Raw genomic sequence first — 18,515 nt, forward strand, 5'->3', positions numbered from 1 at the left:
AGAAAGCCCTAGGCATCTTCTGACTTAGCACCGCTAAAAGGTGGAGGTCAAAGCCTCTCAAGTCTCTTCTGTTCATCATCTGCCATAACAGGAACTACCAGGGCCTGAGCGACTGGAGTCGGCTGGGCTGGTAGTGCTCCCGGTATATGAAGTTCATGTGCTACCAGATATGGAGTACGGGTAATAGGGGTATGAGTACCTCCCCAGCGTGAGAAGTGTTAGGTGCGTCCTGAGCTGAAACCACCTGAGCAAGATCAGTGCAGGCTGCCAATATCTGGGCCAAAGTCTCCCAGTAGCACCAGACACTCTCTCTCTAGTCATGAGTAATCGCTGCTGAAAAGTGAGGCCATCTATGAAACTCCTGATTCTTTCCCTGTCTGTGGGAATCAACCAGATAGCATGACGGGCCAATTCTGAAAATATCATCTCATACTGTGTCACGGACATATCGCCTTGACAAAGCTGCTCGAACTGCTTGCGCAGCTCCTCTCTGCGGGACTGGGCACGAACTTCTCCAGGAATAGACTGGAGAACTGCTTCCAGGTAAGGGGTGCTGCACCGATTGGCCTACACCTCTCGTAAGACTCCCACCATCTGAAGGCATCCCCAGAAAACTGAAAAGTAGTAATTGAGACCCCATTGGTCTCTAGAATACCCGTTGTTCGAAGCATCCACTAACACTTATCTAGAAAACCCTGGGCATCCTCTGACTCAGCACCGCTAAAAGGTGGAGGTCGAAGCCTCTCGAATCTCTCAAGTCTCCTATGCTCATCATCTGCCATAATAGGAACTACCAGGGCCTGAGCGGCTGGAGCCAGCTGGGCTGGTAGTACTCCCGGTATATGAAGTTCATGTGCTACCAGATCTGGAGTACGGGCAACAGAGGTATGAGTACCTCTCCGGCCTGAGAAGTGTTAGGTGCGTCCTGAGCTGAAACCACCTGAGCAAGACCAGTGCAGGCTGCCAATATTTGGGCCAAAGTCTCCTAGTAGCACCAGACACTCTCTCTCTAGTCATGAGTAATCGCAGCTAAAAAGTGAGGCTATCTATGAATCTCCTGATTCTTTCCCTGTCTGTGGGAATCAACCAGATAGCATGACGGGCCAATTCTGAAAATCTCATCTCATACTGTGTCGCGAACATATCGCCCTGACGTAGCTACTCGAACTGCTTGCGCAGCTCCTCTCTGAGGGACTGGGGCACGAACGTCTCCAGGAATAGACCGAAGAACTGCTTCCAGGTAAGGAGTGCTGAACCGACCGGCCTACACCTCTCGTAAGACTCCCACCATCTAAAGGCACCCCCAAAAAACTAAAAAGTAGTGACTTAGACCCCACTGGTCTCTAGAATACCCGTTGTTCGAAGCATCCGCTGACACTAATCTAGAAAACAATGGGCATCCTTTGACTCAGCACCACTAAAAGGTGGAGGTCGAAGCCTCTCAAATCTCTCAAGTCTCCTATGCTCATCATCTGCCATAATAGGAACTACTAGGGCCTAAGCGGGTGGGCTGGTAGTGCTCCCGGTATATGAAGTTCCTGTGCTACCAGATCTGGAGTACGGGCAATAAGGGTATGAGTACCTCCCCCGGCCTGAGAAGTGTCGGGTGCGGCCTAAGTCGAAACCACCTGATCAAGACCAGTGCAGGCTGCCAATATCTGGGCCAAAGTCTCCTAAAGGCCTGGAATCTCAATGGGCACAGTTGGTGCCTGAGCTGATCCTGTCAGCTAAGCTATATCCGGAATCTGCTCCTGAGCTGGAGCAACTGGTGGTACTACAGGTGCTGGTCCAACTATGGTACGAGCTACACTTCGACCTCTACCTCGACCCCGGCCTCTACCACGGCCCCGACCTCTCGCGGCCCTAACTGTTGGCATTGATGGCTGACCGTCCGATCTGGTAGTACGTGTCCTCACCATCTGTGAGAGAATAGAATATCAGTAATTTAGTTTCTAGAATCAACAAATTCGCACGACAGAATACAAGAAAGTGAAATTTTCCTAAGGGTTCTGCAGCCTATCGAAGATAAGTACAGACGTCTCTGTACCGATCCGCAAGACTCTGCTAAACCTGCTCATGACTCGTGAGACCTATGTAACCTAGGCTCTGATACCAACTTGTCACGACCCAAAATCCCAACATGTCGTGATGGCGTCTATCTCGATACTAGGCAAGCCGATAATCTCGATAAACCACAATTTCTCTTAAGTTTGAAAATACAATAATTTAATACAATACAAAATCTCACAAATACTGACACGAACACTCCTCAAAACCTGGTGTCACTGAGTACATGAGCATCTAATATGAATACAAGTCTAGAAAATACGGTTTATAATAGATTGAGACCAAATACAGTAAACAATGAGATAGAGAAGGAGAGATAAGGTCTGCGGAACACGACAGCTACCTCAAAATCTCCTGAAAATCAACTGAGCGAAATGATCAGCACCCGCTATATCCGAGAATATCTGGATCTGCACACGAAGTGCAGGGTGTAGTATGAGTACAACCAACTCAGCAAGTAACAATAATAACTAAGGAAGTGAAGATAATGACGAGCTACACATTTATAGTTCACTTTCAGTAATTCCAGTAAATAATAAACATGCTTTCAAATCCGGCAGTTTAAGTCAAATCAATTTTATACAGTTCAATTTTATGTAATCCGAATATAAATTCTTTCAGAGATTTCACAATAATAACAAATAGCAACCAAGTGCAACAACAAATGCAAAGCAAGTACAACCTCTCATGCAACAATCACTCAACTCATCACCACAACTCAACCACTCGGCTCTGAGCCCTCAGCACTCACACTCAATGGGTACTCGCCCTCACTGTGGGTGTACAAACTTCGGAGGAGCTCCTACAGCCCAAGCGCCATAATTTGCATGGACAACTCATGTGGTATAATATCGTGCACGGATAACTCACGTGCTATAATATCCTTACCTCACCGACATGCCCTCAGCCTTACTCAGTCCTCAACCTCTCTAGTCTTTCGGGCTCTCAGAAATCACAAAGATCAGCCCAAACAAAGATAACATAATGCATCAACAAATATCAAGAAAGACTGAGGTATGATACGCAAGTAAACTCATGACTGAGCACAAGATAGAAATTAGCAATTAATTCAATAAGTATGTGCCCTATGTGGGTCCCAACAGTACTATCACATAGCCTAAGCATGATTTCTAACATGATTTATAGTCAAATTCTTTCAACACATAAAGAGCATATAACTAACAATAAATTATTCAACTTTACAGTTTCACGGGACGGACTAAGTCACAATTCTCTCGGTACACGCCCATATGCCTGTCACCTAGCATGTGCATCACCTCCAAAATAATCACATGACACAAAATTCGGGGTTTCATACCCTCAGGACCAGATTTATAACTGTTACTTACCTCAAAGCGTGAAATTCTTTACTCTAATATGCCCTTGCCTCGCAAATCGGCCTCCGAATGCCTCGCATATAGTCATACGGAGCTATTGAAATCATCAAAATTCAAATCTGAGGTCGTTTACACATAGGTCCATATCCGATCCACTTTTCTAACTTAAAGTTTTTCAATTATGAGACTAAGTGTCTCATTTCATTCTGAATTCCTTCTGAACCCGAACCAACTAATCCGATAAGTCATAAATCAATTGCAAGGCATAAATTAAGCAATAAATGGGAAAATGGGGTTATAATATTCAAAACGACCGGCCGGGTCGTTACAAAACAAATCTACCACTTTATGCTACAACAATAAATCTTGAATTACTCCCTGGACCTATACATAATTGACCTAAAGAGAACAAAGAAATCAAAGAAAAAGAGAAGAACACGATAGATTAGACTTCTGAGCACCAAGATATACAAATCTAATGACATTATTTCTGACATTAACCGAAATCTTCTTGAAGATGAGAAAATGCAAACTCATATTCATTCGTGCATTTCTTACATTAAATTCTCATGTTATCGATCCCAGTTAAATTGCATGTATAAATTTCTTGGAAGTCTTTTTTAATTTTACCAAATTCGTGTGTGCTCCAATAAATGAGGCAATGCACTCCTTTACATAGGTAGTATGAGGCGGCGGTGGAAATTATATATTCTAGTCCATGCCAAATTTATAGTATATGACTATGGAACATAACAATGGGTAGGAATCTTGCTTTGTATATGAACCCCATGCGACTTAGTATTAATTAGTAAAGGTTTTCAATGTTACAATTTTATCCACAAATGAAATTATATTAAAACTAATATGATTACATGACTAAAGATATTTACTTGTTCAATTCTATATGAATTAGACATCCCGAAAGTAATTATACTAATAAGATTCCTAAAGGTAATCATGTAGGATTCCTAACGTGTAGTATTATGTCCTAAAACTAATAGGATTATAAGGCTAATATCTAAAATTCTGGTTATGTCCTTTTATTATGAGTTATTATGCTTAATATTATAAGTTTATCTTTGTAAACCGACATTGTATTCATTCTTTTATATATATATATATATATATATATATATATATATATATATATAACCAAGAGATATATTTTAAATTTCTGTTCCAAATAGAAAACATTAATTTATTCACAATTTTAATTATAGCGTTTGTGCTAGCAAAGAATATAATAATATTTTATTTGGACTAATAGCTAAATTTGGTTGACTAATTAAATTTTTTAATTTAATTATAAAAAAATAAAATAATTAATCCTTTAGCAAAGATCAGAACACTCGTTAGTGTGCGACCCCATAGGTTCAATACTAAAACGGGTAGTAAATTAATCAGATCAATATACTAATCAAAGGTGGAGTCTAGCAACGCTCCTTAAAGACCGGATATAATGAAGTATGCAATTTACTTTCAAGAACCAGTAGAAGAATAATATAGTAATTCCTTATGTCCTTGTAGCTATGGGTCACCCTAGGATATGGTTCAACTGTCAAATCTTAATAGGTGACAACTATGTGCTCATGTCAAATATAATCGACCATTGAATGACCTAATAAACTCTTTTCTTCTTCATTCAATTGCCCTGGCCAAGGTCTTAATTTGGTCGTTTATAATTCATGACAACACGGAGCTTAAACTCATTACCAAGAGTCGACGGATTCCATCTTGATCAATCACTAATTCTACAAGTATTTAATCATACCCAATATCCTTTCAACTATCGCCCTAGTGCCATAAGTGTCTAATATCAAAGCATAATAAATAACTTGTCAATTACTATGACGGTCTCAGGTCAAAGGAAACTGTTACATCACATTCTTCAAGAGAATATCCTATTGACAGTTTATGAGAATTCTAACCATTAGGAATTATCCAATGAGTCAGTTCAATAATCATATCTCTATATGCATCATCTATCTATGTGATTTAGTTAATGAGATCAGCTAATCTTTATCCCATAAAGACAATCACATAAATATTGATCTAATTGGATTACTAATGTCCAGATTAATAATCCTACGATCAAGAACAAATTTAGATTACATTATAAGAAACTTCACTCTCATTATCTTGATCTCCATCACGATGACAAGTCTCAAAATTTGATCAAGGACTTTATCGAGTTAATCAAATAATTAATAATAACAATGATAAAAGAATATCAAATGCCATATATGTTTTATATCAAAAAAATATGTTCAAATCATCAAATGTGAGATTGGATCTAGGGCATATCTACTATATCCCTAACATTGAACACAGAGTCCTACATGGCACACTGTCTGTTGCTTACTCCTTTTCTTTCTATTTATGCGGTATGCTTTTTTTAGGGAAAACTACGTGACATATCAAATATTTATACTGTATTTACTATTCGTTACTATATTTTCAGCAAAGTTATCATTCATAGCTATATTTGAATCTTATAGCAAATCCATGAAATAACAGATTAATTATTTTGAACTAAAATAAGAGAGCAACAAGCTCTCGTAGCTCAGTTGGTTAGAGCGCCTGTTTAGTTAGCAAAAGTTTTGAGTTCTGACTCTCAACAAGAACATTTTAATTTTCTGTATTTCTGTATTTGGCCTTAGTTGTATTCATTGCGCGAACAAATACAGTCGATATATGTTGTATCCTTTGTATACACCCATGTACACATACACGTTGTATTCGTTGCGCGAACAAAATACAAGTGATACAAGTTAGTAACAAATTGAATAGTAGCTATGAATGGTGATTAGGCAATTTATAGTTATTAGGCTCTAAATTATAGTGGTTTATGAAAATTTAGTTAGTTTAAAAATAAATAACATATTTTTATATTTGAAAATAATTTTATTTTAGACTTTTTATTTTATCAATTTTATCCCTAATGAGAAACTCTTATAAAAACACAAATTGAAAACCACACAAAAGCTTTTACTAGAGGTGTCAAATGGGCGGGTTAGGTTGATTTTGGGCGGGTCAAAATAGGGGAATCAATAAATGGGCGGGTCATTGGGTTGGGTCAAGATGAGCTAAAATTTGGGTTATAGCCCAACCCACCCAACTCTTACCAAGTTTTAATTAATGTGTGTTATTTTTTTATGATTATTTAGTTATCAAATAAGACTTTTTTTCTCTTGTTATACTCATATAGGAGTAACATACTATCAAACAATAAAAGAATTATTTTTAAAAATATTTTAGCAAAATTACTCATAAATCAATTTAGGTTAAAAATCAGCCAACTTTAGATGGGTTGAGATGAACTGGGTCAACATAGGCTTAGTTCAACAAATGCATCTTTACACAAATAGCCGTTCATTTTCTTTGTTTACTTTTTCTAGCCATATACATAGATTATACTTTAACTATACACAATTATACATAAATTATACATATATTACACCTCCACCGTCTATTTTAGTTTAAGTGGTTGGGTGGGGCGGCTATTTGGGTTAATTCTTCTTCAACAAATGGGCGGGTTATTGACGTATCCAACCTTGGGCGGGTTGCACAAGTCAAACGAGTTTAAACGGTGGTAATTTTTGAGAGCATGAGTTTTTTCTACAAGTTGTTGAGTCACCTCTTCTCGCAATAAAAATATTTTATCCCAAATTTACCCCTCATTTCCATCAAATTGTCTTCACCATTATTTTTAGGGAAAAGGGCCAGATATACCCATCTAATTTAAAATATTGTCTACATTTAATCTCTATCATACTTTCCGGCCAAATTTATCCCTACCGTTATACTATCCGGCCAAATTTACCCCTACCATCATCAAACTTTTAAAAAACAACCCCTTGATCTGTTAGCTAGGTAATCAAAATCTCCCAATTTCCTTTTATTTAAATCACTTGTTGTTCTTTTTGCTCCACTATTTTCAGAAATTACTATTGATGTACTAGACTATACAAATTATTCATGGATATTTTTAATTACCAATGCACCAACTTCTCTTCTTGTGATAATGTGTTTGGAATTGGTTTAAAATTTATTTATTTATTAACCTTATACACACCATAAAATTCAGTGGGTCTAAATATTGTGTATTATATGTAGTTGTTCATCATGTATGTACATGTATATTTGAATATATTTTGTTATTGTCTGGTTAGTGTAAAGTTCGATCGGCTAACTTAAGTGTGCACAATGCGAAGGCATTTGATTAAAACAAAGTTGAATTCGACAATGTAAAGTTTTCAAGTAACTTCAATTTTTCACTAATACTTGCAAAGTTTCTATACCTTTGGGCAACGAATTCATTAAAGTTGGGGTGTTGAAAATGCTTTTAGAATTTAGACAGGCTACCTAATTAAGATTCTTCAATTTACTATACTTTGTTTACAAATCGTTGTATTATTTTAATATTTTTTTCTCTTACTTTTTCTTCCATTAAGAAAGCAGGTACATGCCAATTATTTCGAAAATAGTGGATCAAGAAGAAGAATAAGTGACTTAATTATAATGATTTGGGAGATTTTTGGTCACCTGATGAATTGAGGGATAACTTTAAAAGTTTGTTGATAGTAGGGGTAAATTTGGCCAGATAGTATAACGGTAGGAGTAAATTTAGTCCGACAGTATGACCGAGGTTAAATGTAGATAATATGGTAAAGTAGAGGGTTATATTTGGCCTTCTCCCTTGTTTTTAACCCAAAAAAGAAAAAAGAAGCCCTAGCCCTAAAACACTCTTCTTCTCCTTCTCTGAAATATAGTCCCAATTTTTTTTAGCTCATTTGTGTTGTGTTTTCTTCTTCTCTCTCACATTAGTGCAAAGAACAGACACGTCCAGTGCCCAACTTCACCATCAAAATTTAACCTTTCAAAAGACAAGTGTTTATGTAGTCTCTAAATAAGTTTGAGTAGCTAACTGACAAATTATGTTAAGTTTAAGGGGTTATCTAGCTATTTAGCAAATGAGGAATAACTAGTGGAATTTAAAAACTGATAATTTTACTGTAAGAAACAGGAGGTATAAACATATATTGCAAATGAAGGGAAAGTTAGGGCACTAAAGCAGTATGGGTTCAACCTCTCAGCATATGAATCTATTATATCTTTAAACTTATGGGTTCAGAACTACCATTTGTTGCTATTTGATGAATTTTTGTACACAAATTTATGTTCCAAGTCGTAAATTATGGGTTCAGATCAACCCATGGCCGCTACTCTACATCCGCCCCTGCACTAAAGGGCGGGCTCATGAATTCGACATATTAATGCTGAAATGGTGTAATTGACAGGTAACTTATCCAAACATGATGGAATTTTTTGAGTTCCTTGGAGTTAATATGGAGATCTCTCATATGTCATTTTCAGTGACCTTAGACCAAGGCCGTGGTTGCGAATGGGGTACCCGAAATGGAATCTCTAGTTTGTTTGCACAGAAGAAGAATGTCTTGAATCCATATTTTTGGCAAATGATTAGAGAAATTATCAAGTTCAAGCAGGATGTCATAAGGTACTAATGAATTATTTATCTTTATATATGTGAGTATGTGACTACTTATCATTAATCAATTCCATTGAGCAATTTGTTGATTTTCTGATCTCATTAGAAATTTAGAGCACAGAGTCTCTTTGTTCATTGAACATCATGCATTTGATTAAAATGGACTAAATCGTTCTGTTTTGTACGCTTTCTTTATATATGTGTCAAGGAAAGAGCTATCTCCAATGAAGTTTATTTCATCACGAATACGTTTCTGATCGCATTGCAGTTACCTTGAAGCACTTGACAACAATCCTGACATTGATTGCGATGAAACATTATGGCAATTTATTAAGTCAAATGGCTGTTCGGAGTTATTTCTGAAGGCTTATCTGGTGACACTGCTGATTGTCATAGTTATTGATTTTGATAGGTGTATTATACTTTTTGTTCACTCAACAAATTGTCCTTGCTTTAAGCAATTTACTCATATGTTTCACAGATTCCAATATGTTCTTCAATCTGGTCCTGTCCCTTAGAAGGAGTAATGGGATTTTCTGCTTATTCCATTCTTTCAGTCTTCCGCGACCACCATCTTCTTCAGGTTCTTCCACTCATCAACTGTTCAATTAGCATACTTTGTGTGTAGATTATACCAAATTGTTAAATGCAAGAGACTGAATTTGAATGCTTACATATATCATTTTATTATATTTGTGCCTAAGGCTGCTTTTGTTTCTTTCTTTAAAGCTCTTTGGTCTCTCTCAGTTGCTCACTGTAAGATGGGGATCACATACATCTGTAAACAAGGTGAATTTTTATTCATAGATACCACAAAGTTTTTACTATTTCCCTGAGGAGAATTTCAGGCAATTACCAATTTTCACTTTCTTGCATGATATGTTAAGCATGTGTCATCCTTGGGAGTAATTTGATGGGGGACATTGAATGCAGGTTAAGGAGGAGCTGGAGAAGAGAGGCTGCCAAATAAGAACTGATTGTGAAGTAAATTCTGTATCGACAGATGGAGAAGGTCTAGTTTGGTTTTATGTTTGGCTTGTTGCAAGAGTTCGTAGTGCTGATTATTTTATCATAATAGTAGATGGGCATATATCTGTTGGAAAACAATAACAACCCAGTATAATCCCACTATTGGGGTATGGGGAGGGTAGTGTGTACGCAGACCTTACCCCTACCCTGGGGTAGAAAGGCTGTTTCCAATAGACCCTCGGCATCCTTCCCTCCAAGAACTCCCACCTTGCTCTTGGGGTGACTCGAACTCACAATCTCTTGGTTGGAAGTGGAGGGTGCTTACCATCAGAGCAACCCACCTTGTCTGGCAATTTATTTAATGAAAAGACCCTATCACTTTATGTGTTTAAAATGGTCCTTTATAAAGGCAAACTAGAAATGAGGAAGATAGGTTTTCATTGATATCCATTAGTGTTTTTTTCACACACACTGGTGTTAGTGCCAGCTTGCGCACACCTCGATTATTCCACTGGGTACCTGCTATCTCCCACCAGTGCAGATAACGGGTAACTTTATCCACCAAGACTAAGACAGATGGGAAGAAATCACCTAGTGTTCCCTGGTCTTCAATTTTTGTACCCACCTCATTGACCACTAGGCCATACCCTTGGGTGCATATCTATTTGTGTTTTTGTCTTCACTTTCTTGTTTCTTTGATAGGATTCCTAATCTGTAATCCCATTTTCCCTCTATTTTTACTACCATATCTTCCCTATTTGACCACAAGTATAAAAAGTGGGGTTGTTGGCCGGGGGGGGGGGGGTTGTTTAGGAAGGCTAACTGGAGAATAAAAAGACATTAGTGGATCTGACTAAAAAAATCATTATGTTGACTAAGTTATCTTGGCTTCTAGCTTGTTGATTTGTACAAGAAGATGTGTTACTTCGTTTATATTCATTTTATGATATTTTTTCAAGAGATAACAGATAGGCTATTACCTAATGGCAATTTATTTAATGAAAAAACTCAATCCTTTTATGTGTTTAAAATGGTCCTTTGTAAAGGCAAAACCAGTAATGAAGAGAATAGGTTTTCATTGATATACCATTAGTGATTTTTTTACAATATTAGCATTAACGCCAGCTTACGCACACCTCGACTATTTCACCGGGTATCTGCCACCTCCCATCAGTACAAATAATGGGTAACTCCATCCACCAAGGCTTAGGCCGATGAGATGAGAAGAAATAATCTAATATTTTTTGCTCCACCGGGTTTTAAACCGTGGTGTTCAATTTTTATACCCACTTCATTGACTACTAAGCCACAACCTTTGCATATCCATTAGTGTTTTTGTCTTCGCTTTGTTGTTTCTTTGATACGATTCCTCATCTGCAACTTTCATTTTCCCTCTATTTGACTGCCATATCTTCCCTATTTGACCACAAGTATAAAAGGTGGGATTGTTGGCCACGCACCGGGGTGGGGGGTGGGGTGGGGGATGAAGAAGGTTAGGAAGGCTAACTGGAGAATAAAAAGACATTAGGGTATAAGAACGTGTTTGGGGGGGTTGAAGAAGGTTAGGAAGGAAGGCTAACTGGAGAATAAAAATACATTAGTGGATCTGACTGAAGACAAAAAACCATTATATTCATTTTATGATATTTTTTCAAGAGATATTATCTAGATAGAGTTAATTTGTTGCTTATCTAGGGAAAAAGCTTCAGTGAGGTGTATTATGTTACCATCACATAGCTACGAACTACTCGTGATTCTAACTGTGAAAGGAAGAACCCTTGCAGGTTGTACCATAGCTTGCAATGATGGTGCCAAAGAAGTATATGATGGATGCATAATGGCTGCACATGCTCCGGATACTCTGAGAATGTTAGGCAAAGAGGCAACATGTGATGAAACAAGAATTCTGGGTGCTTTCCAGTATAGCTATAGGTACTTCCGATTCCCATATTCGAAACCTTGAATTTTCCGGAAAATTCCATGCATAAACTTACAACGCCAATGTGGTTTATCTTCCTCTAAAAAAGGTAATAAATGCATAGCCATGTTCGCATTTGTATTTTCTGTTACCAGAGGAGCCCTATTTTGTGCTTTAGTGAAGTTCAGTTAAAATGCATGTTCTAATTGTGGCTGGTTGTAGTCAATTAACAGCTACAACCTGCTAAATTTATGTGCTAAGATTAATATAGTTAGTAATTCCGCCTCTAAAATTCTACCATGAGGACAACTTAAAAAGGCAGAATGTCATGTTGAAGAGGTACCTCTTCTTGACAAATGCGTTTTAACTAATTTCTCTTGCTGCAACTGCAATGCTGCCTGGTTTGAGAGAAGTTGGTGGATTGGACCATAGTCAAGATATATGATGTTTAAATGTAATATCATTTTCTCTTCCTCTATGACAGCGATATTTTCCTTCATCGTGACAAAACATTCCTGCCTCGCGACCCAGCTGCATGGAGTGCTTTGAACTTTCTTGGAACTACGAAAAATAGAGGACGCATGACATATTGGCTCAATGTAATCCAGGTGTGTTATGCAATACAGCGATTTATGACCTTATATAGAAATTAGAAGATAATGTTCTTCAGTGGAGAGTTCTCTTTAGTAACAGCCCTCTTATTTTATGAGCTGTCTAAACTTACAGAATCTTGGTGACTCAAAGCTGCCTTATCTCGTAACCGTCGATCCTCCTCACACACCAGAGCATATATTGCTTAAGTGGACAACAGGCCACCTAGTCCCCTCAGTTGCTGCATCAAAAGCTTCACGTGAGCTAGATCAAATCCAAGGGAAGAGAGGAATATGGTTTTGTGGAGCATATCAAGGTATGAATCGCCTTTTATGCAGAGCATGGACAGTTGTTTCAAGATAGATGTTCCTTTGTAACCTGCAATTGTTCCTAGTCTGCTGCTGGACGTCAACTATTTTCATTTAGAGAACCAGTTCCTTTAACTGAAACCTGAAGAATTGCACCACTCACTATTGTCTTTTAAATCATTTGCAGAACCCACTGTATGAAACAATATAGTTTCTTTCTCCGGACCTTTTATAGTTCTCTCAGTTAGTCCTTGGAAATTGCAGCTTATAAGTTTGAATCTGTTTTAAGAGATTATTTTGAGTCTCCACAGATAAGATGTGACTCCGTTTCTATTTAGATAAAATAGCCCTGAGCCATCGAGACTGAGGGAACTAAACAAGCCGCCAAGCTGTCTTTGCAAAGAGAGCTTCATTCACTTTTTTTTTTCCTTTCCATTTCAACTTGATTCCTGCGAGTGAGCTCAACAACCTCGTGTCGTGGTTTATTCACTTCCTTTATTTGCATAATGTTAAAGGAAAGCTACTGCTAATGCTTGTAGTTTGAGTTGTTCCGACTTTAGTCTTTGCTTCCCTTTAGTGCAAGACTTTATTTCCGCCTTTTGTTTCACTGCTTATTGATGTATATTTATTGCAATACTTCCAGGCTATGGCTTCCATGAGGATGGACTAAAGGTAGTACTTCTTCAGCTAATAACAAGCTCAACAGACTTTATCTTGATGTATCGCCTTACTCTGAAAACAATTTGAAGTCTTTTCCAGCTTTTCTTGTGCCTTTGATGTCATGTGGATGATTATCTACGTTTTCTCCTCCTCAGGTGGGTGTGGCTGCTGCAGATGGCGTGCTTAGAAGGAATTGTAGTATTCTGGACAACTCCAAGCACATGGTACCAACCTGGCCTGAAACAGGAGCACGCCTCGTTGTTACAAGATTTTTCAGAAGTTTCATTAAAACAGGATGCATAATGTGAGTGATGATTGTTTCACCTTGTATTGCTTTAATCCCAAAATAGTGGCAGATACATATCTAACAACTTGTTTATTTCCATCTATCCTATTTCTTGTGCTGAAAAGGGTCACAATTGCCCGCCCTTGAACTGTCGGAAATAGAGCACTTTTGCCCTCCGTTTGTTTTTGATATCAAAGAGTTCCTTGCCTTCTAAAAATTGGGCCACACTTACCTCAAAACTAACGGCTGTCCACATGAGCTTCTAGACCTATTTAAATACAATATATTTGCTGACATGGCTGTCCAACATAGAAAAAAGAAACCTCTCCCCCTGAATCATAGCTGAGAATCCTAACGAACATCACTGTTAGACCGACGATGTCCTTTCCGAGGAGGTATACCATCACTACCTCGAAGTGCATTTTCCCTCGTAAAGTTAGACACAACTTTTGTACCTTGAGAATTCAGATCTACTTCCTCTATGGATGTGTTCTTTGATCTAGAGTTAGCCGACACCATCAATGACTCGCTAGCAGGAACGGAGTGTTATGTGATAGAAGGATGCCTACCAAAGTGAAAGGTAAGCTCTATAGAACAACTATATTACCAACAATGTTATATGGTAGTGAATGTTGGGCTGCTAAAATCCAACATATCCACAAGATGAGTGTTGCAGAGATGCGAATGCTAAGTGGATGTGTGGTCATATAAGATTTGATAAGATTAAAAATGACCACATTCGCCACAAGTTGCAGGTAGCAAGCATTGAGGATTATGAGAGAAGGTCGCTTGAGATGGTTTGGTCATGTCTTGCGTCACCCTATAGATGCACTGGTCCGTAGGTGTGAAACTATGGTGAATGAAGGTGTTAAAAAGGGACAAGGTAGACCTATAATTACATGTAAAGAACAACAACAACAATAACAACAACTCAGTATAATCCCACTAGTGGGGTCTGGGGAGGGTAGTGTGTACGCAGACCTTACCCCTACCCCGAGGTAGAGAGACTGTTTCCAAATGACCCTCGGCATCCTTCCCTCCAAGAACTCCCCACCTTGCTCTTGGGGTGACTCGAACTCACAACCTCTTGGTTGGAAGTGGATGGTGCTTACCATCAGAGCAACCCACCTTGTCTTTGGAATTACATGTAAAGAAGTTGTCTCGAAAGACTTACATATCTTTGGAATCATGCCGGCACACCGGAAGAAACATATCCATATAGGTGATACTTACTACTTAGGAATAGGCTTTAAAATATTACTATTTTTCTTATTATTGTTACTATTATTTATATATATTTAACTTAATTTCACTGTAACTCTTATTTTATTTTGGCATGATGCCGATATGAGTTGAGCAAGAAATGAGGAGTCATATCGTCGACCCCATCTTTGTTTAAGACTGAGTCTTAGTAGTAGTTGTTGTTTCTTCTAAATATTAAAGATATCTGGATAATTACTTTATATTTTGCGATATACAGCTTGTTTGAAGGAGGTACAGTCTTCACCTTCCAAGGAACAGAGAGGAAATGCTCTCTGAAAGTTTCTCTTAGAATTCATGGTCCACAGTTTTACTGGAAGGTAAATTGAAATTCTCTTTTCTCCCCTTCACGTTATCAAGCGATAAACCCAAACAGAAAAACTAAATCCAAATCTTGACAAATTCTGTGATATAGACTGCAACTGAAGCTGAAATAGGCCTTGCTGATGCTTTTATTCATGGGGATTTCTCTTTTGTTGACAAGAATGAAGGCCTTCTTAATCTTATCATGGTGAGGAAATAACTAGATTCTTTGTAAATAGCATTTGTTTGGTACTTAGCTTCCTGAATTCTTTTACAGATATTTGTTGCCAACAGTGATTTGAAAGCGTCAGTTACAAGTTCTAGCAAGAAAAGGTAAATAGTTTGTCCTCAACTTGAAATATAGAAACATAAACTTCTGTTCATATGTTAAAGTTTTTCATCACTTTGCATGGCTCTAGAGGCTGGTGGACACCATTCCTTTTTACAGCAGCACTGCCATCTGCAAAGTATTTCATTCAACATGTTTTGAATCAAAACACCCTGACTCAGGCTCGTCGGAATATCTCCCGCCATTATGACCTGGTAAATAACTTGTGCATATTATATCACCCAAAGTATGTAGGGGATGTCAAAGATCAGTAGCGAAATTGACGTACTCAATCCTGCGCGTATTCTTTGCCAGTTGCAGTAGATTTATCACTTCTATTTTCCTGTAATTTTCTTGTCTAATATGGGCTGCTATTGTGTAGATGATAAGCATTGTTTTATTGATGTTTTGTTCAGAGTAATGAACTCTTCTCACTCTTTCTGGATGGGACAATGACATACTCATGTGCAATATTCAAGGTTAGCTCTCAAAATTTTGTCTTCGCATGTTAAGCTACATTTACTGTTCTTTAATCTCATCCCATGGTGATCTAGTTTTCTTTCATAATTTTTCTAGAGTGAGGATGAAGACCTAAAAGATGCACAACTGAGAAAGATTTCTGTTCTCATTAGAAAGGTAAGTCATCAACTATGTAAAAAGCTCTCTTGTTTCAACACAGATTTCAAGCATAATTTCATTCTGCTTCTATTCTTTTTAGGCAAAAATTAGCAAGGAACATCACATTTTAGAGATTGGATTTGGTTGGGGAAGTTTTGCTGTGGAAGTTGTCAAGCAAACAGGATGTAAATATACTGGTATAACTCTCTCCGAGCAGCAACTGGAGTATGCACAGTTGATAGTTGAGCAAGCAGGCCTTCAGGTATGGATTGTACTTACAATGTTGTAGCTCAAAATTTTTGAGTTTAAAATTTCATTCTCTTTTGTCTAGATGACTAATGTTACATTCTTGTTGCTGCCCATTTTAAGAACATTTGATGAAGATTTCCTAGAAATCTTTGAAGAACCTTTTTGAAATTCTGTAATTGGAGAAGTGAAGATGTGCAATGACTAGTTCAAAACTGAACTATGGAAATAACTGAGACAGATCACGGATATACGTGGTTCAGGAAGTCTTCCTCTATGGAGTATGGACAGACACAGCAAAGAAGGAAGCTAACCCACTAAGAGATATAATAGCCTTACAGTATCTCTCAATCGAGGATCCCCATAATAACATCCCGTTGTCTTATTGATGGCTTAGCCTACGCTACAATATAATTGCTATATGCTGAGGAAAATGATAAAGCAACTAGGAGACTACAATTCATGACTAAACCTTCTTCCATTTTCTTGCTTTCTGAACTGTAAGAGCTCCTGAACAAGCTAGTCACAGGCTATGTTGCGCGGACTCTCAAGAATGCTGCCGCACCCGTGTCAGATCCTCTAAAAATATACTATTTTTGGAGGATCGACATGCACCTGGCAATATTTTCGGAGAGTCCGAGCAACATAGGTCACAGATCAGGCCAGAGAAGTTATGGCACAAAATTAACTAAAATGCTTCTTTGTATGTTGCATTCCCACATTTGTCTTTATAAGATTAAAATGAGAACATGATCTGCTTAGCACTTGCAAGCCAAATCCGAGCAACTTTAAAGCTAGGGTTATCCATTAATATTCAGTTCAATGAAATTTTTTCACAGGATCGAATTACCTTTCTCCTATGCGACTATCGTCAAATGCCAAATAAGGACAAATATCACAGGATTATATCAATGTGAGCTTTTATTCTCTACATCTTGACATGTTGTATTACTCACTATATGTCGAGCTAGTGTTACAATTGAACTAATTTCATTTTCAGCGAGATGATAGAACATGTTGGTCATGAGTTTATGGATGAATTCTTTACTTGCTGCGAGTCTGCATTGGCAGAAGATGGGCTTCTAGTTGTGCAGGTAATGAATTAAAGTGATCCCTTAATACAATCCACTTTGTTCACTTTTTCCCTTCGATTTCCTTCACTGTTGTTTCACTCGTTTCTTTATGCTACTTTTCACAAGCGTTGGCTTTCCTTAGTTCACTTCAGTGCCAGATGAGAGGTATGACGAATACAGGCATAGCATAGGCTTCATAAAAGAGTATATATTCCCAGGTGGATGCTTGCCTTCACTAAATCGAGTAACATCAGCCATGGCTTCTGCATCCAGACTATGGTAAGAAAGAGTTCATTTTGTGATTTTGCACTAACGTCCTTGTCAGTTTTTCATAAGCAGTTGTCGAAGCATTTGATTAATGATATAAATGCAGTGTAAACCACCTGGAAGAGATAGGAATTCACTACTATCAGACACTGAGATGTTGGCGGGATAACTTCCTGAAAAATCAAAGGTAACAAAATCAAAATAAGTCCACAATCTTCTATGCTGAGTTAAAACCGTTTCTTTCATGAAGTATTTGTAGCTTGATCAGTTCTGAATGTTTATACTTGACCATTGATAACTTTATCACTAGCCAAATTCGTGTTTTGGGATTCGACGACAAGTTCATCAGGACATGGGAGTACTACTTTGACTACTGTGCTGCTGGGTTCAAAACGCGTGCAATAGGAAATTATCAGGTATGGTGATAAATCTTTGAATATTTTATAGGGTAAAACCACTTCTCAAGTCATTTAATTTCCTTTTGTTAATTTGGACATAATTGTTGATGACATAATCTTGCCAATGTTCCAAAAATAAAAGTGCATGACATATAATCATCGTGGAAAGTAGGAGGTGCGGTATGTGGATGGTACTAAGGGGTCGTTTGGTAGGGTGCATAAGAATAACACTTAATAGAGTGTATTAGTAATGTTGATATTAGTTATGCTTGCATTAGTTATGCTGACATATTTCTTATCCATTGTTTGGTTTGATTTATTACAGCATTGCACAATTTCTAAAAGAATTATTTATTTACAAAAATGCCCCCATAACC

General features: G+C 37.7%; 1 protein-coding gene across 10 annotated transcripts in view; it reads left to right on the forward strand.

Moving 5' to 3' along the window:
- Nucleotides 1-18,515, forward strand: part of LOC104084479 (uncharacterized) — an 81,314-nt gene that overhangs the window by 60,611 nt on the left and 2,188 nt on the right. For 2 of the 10 annotated variants that reach the window (XM_033652978.2, XM_070185608.1), the window contains exon 24: nt 18,051-18,156. In XM_033652978.2, the coding sequence (XP_033508869.1) occupies nt 18,051-18,110 (60 nt within the window). In that variant the 3' untranslated portion in view covers nt 18,111-18,156. Of the gene's footprint in view, nt 1-8,134; nt 8,923-9,181; nt 9,288-9,394; nt 9,497-9,642; nt 9,703-9,846; nt 9,926-11,666; nt 11,815-12,284; nt 12,409-12,526; nt 12,708-13,342; nt 13,372-13,514; nt 13,664-15,125; nt 15,226-15,320; nt 15,417-15,485; nt 15,542-15,627; nt 15,752-15,952; nt 16,016-16,112; nt 16,173-16,254; nt 16,417-17,239; nt 17,314-17,400; nt 17,495-17,599; nt 17,753-17,846; nt 17,928-18,050; nt 18,157-18,515 lie in introns of those variants that run through there. The other 8 variants (XM_009588349.4, XM_009588350.4, XM_009588346.4 and 5 more) reach the window with 8 other exon arrangements.

Source organism: Nicotiana tomentosiformis, chromosome 9 (genome assembly GCF_000390325.3).
Source record: "Nicotiana tomentosiformis chromosome 9, ASM39032v3, whole genome shotgun sequence".
NCBI lineage: Eukaryota > Viridiplantae > Streptophyta > Magnoliopsida > Solanales > Solanaceae > Nicotiana > Nicotiana tomentosiformis.